General features: G+C 47.3%; 1 protein-coding gene across 1 annotated transcript; it reads right to left on the bottom strand.

Moving 5' to 3' along the window:
- Positions 1–37: 37 nt before the first annotated feature.
- Positions 38–6,407, bottom strand: LOC119285477 (acetate/butyrate--CoA ligase AAE7, peroxisomal-like). The gene is made up of 3 exons (XM_037564760.1): positions 6,085–6,407; positions 2,990–3,580; positions 38–1,155 (listed from the first exon to the last, which is right to left on the bottom strand). Exons 1-3 carry the CDS (start codon positions 6,298–6,300, stop codon positions 259–261), a joined length of 1,704 nt encoding a protein of 567 aa, XP_037420657.1. The 5' UTR covers positions 6,301–6,407; the 3' UTR covers positions 38–258.
- Positions 6,408–9,180: the final 2,773 nt, after the last annotated feature.

Consider the following 9,180-nt stretch of genomic DNA (forward strand, 5'->3'; position numbering starts at 1 on the left):
GGGGGGGGGGATTAATTTTCACCAACACCATGAGAAATCAGCGCGTCTCTGCGTTGCAGAAGACTTACATCACTCTAATACATCCGTCATACACACGATAAGCAGCCAGTAAGAAACAATTCAGCAAGGGCGTTAATTCGTACAGAAGTTACGTGATACGTATATATATAACAAAATACAGTATGGTGTCCTAAGAATACAGTACACCGACGCCAAACTGACAGCTCTGGACGAGGACACAACGAGTTTTAGCCTAGCTCACATCCTGCTCTTCCGGACCGGGCCCAGTTCCTTGGCCTTAGCTCTCAGCTCATGCTTCTTGATCTTACCTGTCGCCGTCTTGGGCAGCGGCCCGAACACCACGGACTTGGGGACCCAGTAGCCGGGCAGGCGCTCGCGGCAGAACTTGATCACGTTAGCAGCCATTGCTGCCTCGTCGGAGCCGTCCACGCCGTCCTTGAGCGTGACAAAGGCGCATGGCGACTCCCCCCACTGCTCGTCGGCCCGCGCCACGACGGACGCCTCCAGCACCGCCGGGTGCAGGTACACCGCCTTCTCCACCTCCAGGCTGCTGATGTTCTCCCCGCCGGAAATGATGATGTCCTTGGCTCGGTCCTTCACCTCGATGTAGCCGTCCGGGTGTCGAACGCCCAGATCGCCGGAATGGAACCACCCGTTTTCGAATGCCTCGGCGTTGGCCTTGGGGTTCTTCAGGTAACCCTTCATGACGGCGTTGCCTCGCATGACAATCTCACCGAGGGTGGAGCCGTCCGCTGGGACTGGCGCCATGGACTTGGGGTCGACCACGTCGAGCCCCTCCAGGCCTACATAGCGAATGCCCTGGCGAGCTTGGAGGCGGGCACGCTCGTCATCTGGCAGGATGTCCCACTCTGGCTTCCATGCACACACCGTGGATGGCCCATATGTCTCCGAGAGGCCATACGTATGAGAGACACGGAAGCCGAGCTTCGACATTGCCGCAAGGACTGAGGGCGGTGGAGCAGCGCCAGCAGTCATGACATCCACAACGCGAGGCAGCGGGAGAATGGTGTCAGCTGGAGGGGCGTTGATGAGGGTGTTGAGCACAACTGGCGCCCCACAGAAGTGAGTCACTCCTTGGTTGGCTATCGCTGAGAAGATGGCCTTCGCTGTGACCTGTAAATAAATATGGGTCAACACAAGAGAACCATATATGCTTGTGAGACGAGATAGTTAAATTGCTCACAAGAATGAATGATCCAGTGAGTTGTCAACAACATTTACCCTCAAAGTTCAAAATCAATACAAGTGGTTCAAAGTGAACTCATCTAAGTAATTCTTTGTTTCAGCCACAGGGCTGTTGTCAAACTTGTTTTGCTTTCCCTTCTGTTTCTCATTTTGAATATTTCGTATGAACGTTGTGGCTCAGTGTATCCTACTGAGCGGCAAAAGGAAGTTCAGCCAAGCTAAATCCCTTAATTTCCAACCTTACACATTCTAGGCATCGACATCCTTGTATCAAAACAATAATCAAGTATGCCCAACTTGTTTCAAGCAGTTCATGACAAAGCAAGTTCTTGTTACTAGCATCTGGATAACAAATCATTAGCTAAGCGTGCAGTAAAACTAATCGCTATGGTTGAATATCTAGTTGGCAACGAACTGGGTGCATAATCACATGACATAAACAGCCGCAAGGGTCCAAATTCCAAGTTTTCAACCTATCAAATACAACCTCCTCCCGAATTAGTTGTCTCATATTTGTCTAGATACGGATGTATGTAGAGTTATAGACATGTTTTACTGTGAGTTCTAGACACGTTTTACTGTTAGATACATCCATATCTAGACAAATCTAAGTCAACTAATTGAGGATGGAGGGACTGAGGGAGTATATGATATCTTATTCATTCATTTATGTGGCAACTGCATCACATACAAAGGCATCAATGAGCATTTGTTTAAGTGAACCTCCATCAGAGGCTGCCAGTGGAAAAGAAAGATGATCTATAATTCTCCTCCAATTAAAAAAAATCAAGAGATCAGAAAGTAATCATATTAAATTGCAGACCACGTGTTGCACTGATTCTACTACTTGGGCTTGGTTTCGTGCGAGGCATCCTTTGTACCTCCTTTTATATATCTTGGTGGGAGAGGATTTTTGGGACCTGGGTACAGCGGAATCCACTTCATAAAACTTGGCAGAAAATGTATTTCTATGTTTTGGGAAATTCCGAACAAACCATGCAGATAGGTATTTGTTAGAAGCTTACCCATGTAAGTTTTCATAAAATAATATGCCCATTTGTAGCCTAGATAAAGAAGAGAAAATGATAGTGCTACAATCTATGTTTCGAAACTTAAACTGCAGCAATATCATTTTATCGTTTTCATACAGGTAGCTGATTGTCGTATTATTTTGAGAAATTTTACATGGATAAGTTTCAACTTGATACCTATGTGCGTGATTTTTTTCCAGAATTTTTCGAAAACATAGAAATACGTTTTTCTTTTGCTAAGTTTTGGACAATGGGTACACCAGAACCCAGGATCATTCTAGTATTTTGCATATCTTGGTGTAATATTTTTTATGATTCAACTGCGTTGCTATTGCAGGTTTAGTGTTCAAAGTAAGGCTGATACAGTGAATCAAGCTAGTTATAATTTGTCTGTGAGTATTCATACTCAATGACTCGATTAATGATTACTTTCAGTAGAGTAGCATCATTTATTGTTAGAATTCATCATGGTATTTACATTTATTGCATCAACCTATGAAATATACTTCTCACCAGACCATCGTGGTCTCATACTTACTGTTCTATACATAAATAACTTCCATTCATATAGTAACAAATATTCCCTGAAGCATTAGATTTCGTGAGTAGCTCATATGTGTACATTCGAAAATAAATGTTACTACTTAAGTTCTGTGCCAGGGTTTATGTTACAGACATTTCACAGTAAGAAGGTCTCTAATGAAGCATGATTACAAGATAGTGAGGCATACCTGACGAAGACATATGCTTGTTCCACAGATAGCAGCAAGCGTCCATGTATAGCACCAGCCGTTGCAGTGGAACATCGGCAAAGTCCACAGATAAACCGCGCCATCGTTCATTTTCCATACAAGAGCACCACTGAGTGACATTAGGTAAGCACCCCTGTGATGCAAAACCACACCCTTTGGGCTAGATGTCGTTCCAGAAGTATAACCTAAGGCAATGCTCTTCCATTCATCCTGCGGTGGTTTCCATGCAAATTCAGGGTCTCCAGTTTCCAAGAACTTCTCATATTCGATTGCCCCTGTTCTCAGAGCATCTTGGAGGGCTGAAGGATCACAGGTATGATCACCAATAACTATTACTAGTGGCTTTTTGAAAGAACCTTTCTTTTGATCTGCTATAATCCTCAAAGAATCCTCTGCCAGGGAGAAAAAATCTTGGTCAACCATCACAACTTCAGCTGACGAGTGCTCCAACAGAAATGCAACAGTGGGAGCATTTAATCGAATGTTGACACAGTTGACCACTGCTCCAGCCATGGGGACTCCAAAATGAGCTTCATAAATTGCTGGGATATTTGGAGCTATCACAGCCACCTAACAGATATAAGAGAAGATAATCAATATAAACATAACAGAATATACTCTATACATGCAGTAGTATTAACTAGCACGAAATAGTCAATGAAACTACTATAGTAGCACTTGAAGAGATATTACAGTCTTCAAGGTGATTTCTGCAGTTAATCTTCTATATAACGCAAATCTATTGAACGTTTGAACTTAGAAAACACAAGTTTTGGTGTCGACAAGATGAATAGAGTGATGGGAGTAATAGGTTGTAAATCTTTTGCTCAAATTTTCTGTTGCCAATTGGGGTCTTTTCCCATCAAATACTTGGGTGTTCCACTGCACTATGATAAATTGCGTAGAGAAGATCTACAGCCTATTATTGATAGGATAATTAGAAACATCTCTGGCTGGATGGGTAGGACTCTGTCCTACAGGGGAACGTGTCCCTGCAAACGTTATGGCAATTATTAAATTTCCAAAATGGGTGATAAATGCAATCAACTCCCAGATGGCCCACTTCTTTTGGAGGAATATAGGTGATAATCATAAACATCACCTTTCCAACTGGGGATTGGTGTCCAGAAGGAAAGATTTTTTTTTTGAACTGGGTGTTCCAATTATTAGCAATTTTACTATGGCTCTTCTGGCCTCTTGCGGGGAAAAGATATTTTGATAGTGAGGGGAGGGATTGGAGAATTCTGATTGATCATAAGTACAATACAGAAAACCCTAATGTATTGGTCTAGAAATGGGGTTGGATCTCCATTCTGGAAAGGCATTACATGGGCTTTAAGTGCCTCTAACACTTTTTACAAATGGAATGTAGGGAATTGGAAAAGTGTTAGCTTCTGGCATGACACATGGCTGGGGGATTGTTCCCTTAAAGTTAAATATTGGCCTCTGTTTGAAATTTGTAACCAACCTCTCTGCTCACTAGCCCAAGCCCGGGATGGTGCAAACTTGAAACTAACTGGTTGTGCAGAAACATGGAAATGTTGAAATACATTGTCCACCCTTCTCCATCAGTTCGGACTTTTGGATGAACTGGCTGCTGTATGCCATTCATTCAATAGAAAAGACAACACCATGTGGATACAGCAATATGTGAAACAATATCCTTTATAATTTCACTTTGAGAAGTATGCCACTCCATTTATGTATTCATGTGAACCATCAAATCTCAGCATGTGTTTGTTTAATTGAAATGCACAAGACATGTGTGTTGAAAGGAGAAGCTTTAACATGCATTCCTATCATACGAGAAGTTGAGGGCTGAAGAAGCACAACATTCACCCACCCATCTAATAATAGTCTATCAAATGATGGGACCTCATATCTGTCACAAGAAATCCAGGAGCTGAAAGCTCATTTATGACCACAAATAGCTACGTATATAACCTTTTGAAGGTAGCATAAGGGAATAACGAGAATATATATACTTCTGACTCGCCGAAAATAACGTTTTACTGCTCAAGGCAAATTTGAATGGTCAAATGAAAAGTTTCTATGTTTTGTTTTTGGAAAAAAAATTGAAGGTAGCGTAAGTGAATAACGAGATGCTATCTATTTCTCACTCTCCATAAATAACGTTTTATCACTCAAGGCAAGTTGGAAATTTGAATGGTTGGATGGAAAGTTTCTATGTTTTTTTCTCCGGATAGAATGCGGTATAGCCAGGTGCTTACACTCGTGCGAACTTGAATCTAAACATTTCAGTCGATTATTTGTAAGTAGAGATGGTATGACACCTGAGCTAAATCCCAATTGAAATTTACCATGCGCTCAAAATTGAAATCAACGAGGAACTGTCATATGGAATTCAAACATTTGGTGAAATTTTTACAAGATCTGGCCAATCTGATTAAGCAACTACATGGTCAAACATTGGGTTCGATAGGGTTAAAGTGTCACAGGGTCATTGGTTGATAATCAAAACTGTTTCGGGTCTCTACTGACACACTCAGAAAATAACGTTTTACCTCTCAAGGCAAGTTTGAATGACCGAATGGGAAGTTTCTATGTTTTGTTTTTTCGAATAGAATGCAGTATAGCCAGCTCCTTGCACTTGTGCGAACTTGAATCCACACATTCCAGTCCACTATTTGTAAGCAGATATGGTACGACACTTGAGCTAAATACCAACTGAATTTTATCATGTGCTCACGAGTGAAATCAACGGGGGACTGGTATATGTAACTCGAATATTTGGTGAAATTTTTGCAATATTTGATCGATCTTACTAAGCAACCAGATGGTCAAACTTTGGATTCAATAGGGTTATAGTGTCACAGGATCATTGTCTGACAATCAAAATAACTTCGGGTCTCTACTGACACACTTATAGACTTATAGTACAAGTCCATAGGACCTGATGTGTGAAGTTGATAGGACACGAGCGTGCAAGTCTAGGGAGTTACGGCTACGGCGTATGGTTCACTCAGAAAGTCAGAAGTCAGAACACACCGGACCAGAGGCGCACGTGGGGGAAGGGGGGAGAGAGGGAGGAGAAGAGGGATGGCATCCCGTACCGTGCTCCCGTGGCCGACAGAGCGGCGCGCGAGGGCGGAGGCGAGGCGGCGGCAGCGGCGGTAGGTGTCGGCCCAGGTGTAGCGCAGGGCGCCGTGCACGAGGGACGCGCGGGCCGGGTGCGCCAGCGCGGCGCGCTCGAGGAACCAGAGCGGCGTGAGCGCCGTGTAGTTGGCCGCGTTCCGCGGCAGGTCGTCGATGTCCCTCTCCGCCGCCATTTCTCCCCCAACGCCGCGGCCGGCCGCCCCACGCCCTCTCTTTCTCTCTCTCTACCGAGTGGCTCCCTCGCGTGACTTTGACTTGGCACGGAATCGCCGATCAAATGGGAGCGCCGCGCTCGGCTTGGCTTGCGTTTTATATGTGCCATGCCGGTGGGGGATGGGGCGATCGTGCGGAGGGGGGTGGGGAGCGGGTGGTGGGGATCCGCCGCCCCGGCTCGTGGCGCGGGCAGCCGGCCAGGGTGGGTGGGTGACGTTCTCTTGTTAGTTTATCGGCGACGCCCGTCCGTCCGGTTCCGGTGTAATGTATGGTCGCGTTGCGAGCGGGGAGATCCTGCAACGTCGACTGGCGCCATCACGAATTCGCGGTTCTGTGCCGTAGCGGGGCAGTCGCCATGCGCCGCGCTTGTACGGTAGCGGGAAGGGTCTTGGGATTGGACGTGCCCTGTTGGCGTGCACCAAATCAAGCTCGCGTCTGTCGTTACCGGGACTTGACCACCATTGGTTTTCCCGGTCACACGATCCTTGCCTCAGCACCAAGGGCGAGAAAAACCGAGGTATCGTCCCGCGGTGAACGATTCGCGTCCAACTAATCGCAGCTTCTTTTTGCAGTCGGCAGCAATGCCAACTTATGCTTCCACTCTGTCCAGCCACGACGCTACAAGAAAATGTTGGTGTCAGGCTGCAGATGCTGCTGATGCATCTGCAGCGGACTAACAAGTGCAGTTCAGTTATCTAAACCTGCAATCCACTGTTGGGCTTGGGTCGAGTGCGTGTGTGGGTTTGTGATTGGGCTGCGGCCTTGTAAGGGTGGCCCAGTGGGGCAGCTACATGTGTACGGCTCACAAGACGAACGAGGCCGCGAGTGTTGATCGAGTCCTCATTTCCCCCTTCTCCAAGCCTCTCACCTACTCTGGTCTCTCCTCCCTCATCCCCAATTCTAGATCGGGATCCGCCTGGGCATTACAGTGGTACTCAGAGCCTCCACAAATCCTCCAGAAATTTTTCTCCGATCGGCCGCCGCTGCTCGCTAATCCTCCAGATCGAGCGGTAACATCCACCGAGCCAGGTGCGAGCCACCCCGGCAAGCTCGCTCAAAATCCTACTCGGGGTTCGCCTCGATTCGGAGCGCGATCACGGCGCCGTCCAAACCCTTCGCCCAGATACGCCGCGTGCTGGACGCGATGACGGAGACGAAGGACAAGCTTCAGACCCTGCTCGAGTCCGTCATCCGCCGCCTCGACGCCAACCAGAAGACGGCGGACGAGCGTCACCAAGCCCAGGTCGTCTACAACGACCAGGTCTCCAACGAGCTCAAGCATCTGGCCAAGCAGATAGATCTGACGCAAGCAGATGTGAACGAGGCCCGCAAGTCCCCTCCGCCGCTCGACCCAGGCACATCCGTGACGGGAACGACGTCGGCCTCTGGATCCTCCAGTCAAGCGCCGCCCCCTCCACCACCAACGACTCGCCCACCACCACCTCCACCACTCTACACATAGGGCGCCGCGCAGATTCCGTTTGCCCGCCTCGTCAACCACGGTCCCCCGCTCCTGCTCCAGCACTCGCCAACCGCGTACGAGCAACATCGCGGGAACGACCACTACACCAAGCCGCCCAAGCATGATTTTCCCCGTTTCGATGGCGATGCGCCACGCATCTGGCTCGAGCGGTGCACCTCGTACTTCGAGCTCTACCGAGTGCCATAGCACAATTGGGTCACAACAGCGGGGCTGTACATGGATGGAATCGCAGCGATGTGGCTACAAGCATATCGACAGATACACCCTGCTATGTCATGGACAACATTCAGAACCGACGTCGAAGCAGAATTTGGCCCCGAAGAGTTTGAGGCGCAGATGCATCATCTTGTTCAACTGCGTTAGACTGGCAGTGTGTCACACCCTCGATGCGACTATATCTCCCACGTGTCGAGGCACGACTTAGAGGCATAATCGCATTGAAGGCATATGTTGCAAGTGAGGTAATCTTCACACAACTCATGTAATACATAAGGGAAAGAGATACATATTTGGCTTACAATCGCCACTTCACACAATTACATGAATAAAGCATTACATTAACCAGATACAATCAAGGTCCGACTACGGAACCAAAATAAAAGAAGAACCCCAAATGCGACAAAGGTCCCCGATCGACCCCAACTGGGCTCCACTACTGATCGACTGAAACGAAACAACACAAAGGACAAGATCTTCATCGAGCTCCTCCTGAGCTTGGTTGCGTCATCTGCACGGACTCATCGGCACCTGCAAACTGGTTTTGGAAGTATCTGTGAGCCACAGGGACTCAGCAATCTCGCACCCTCGCGATCAAGACTATTTAAGCTTATGGGTAAGGTAAAAGGTATGAGGTGGAGCTGCAGCAAGCGACTAGCATATATGGTGACTAACATACGCAAAAGAGAGCGAGAAGAGAAGGCAAAGCACGGTCGAGAAATCTATGATCAAGAAGTGATCCTATACTACCTACGTTAAGCATAACTCCAACACCGTGTTCACTTCCCGGACTCCGCCGGAAAGAGACCATCACAGTTACACACGCGGTTGATTCATTTTAATTAAGTTAAGGTTCAAGTTATCTACAACCGGGCATTAACAAATTCCCATCTGCCCATAACCGCGGGCACTGCTTTCGAAAGTTCAAATCCCTGCAGGGGTGTCCCAACTTAGCCCATCACAAGCTCTCACGGTCAACGAAGGAATAGACCTCCACCCGAGACGTTCCGATCAAACTCGGTATCCCGGTACAACAAGACATTTCGACAGGGTAAAACTAAACCAGCAACACCGCCCGAATGTGCCGACAAATCCCGATAGGAGCTGCACATATCTCTTTCTCAGGGCACACTCAGATGAG

This window comes from Triticum dicoccoides, chromosome 4A, assembly GCF_002162155.2.
Source record: "Triticum dicoccoides isolate Atlit2015 ecotype Zavitan chromosome 4A, WEW_v2.0, whole genome shotgun sequence".
Lineage (NCBI taxonomy): Eukaryota > Viridiplantae > Streptophyta > Magnoliopsida > Poales > Poaceae > Triticum > Triticum dicoccoides.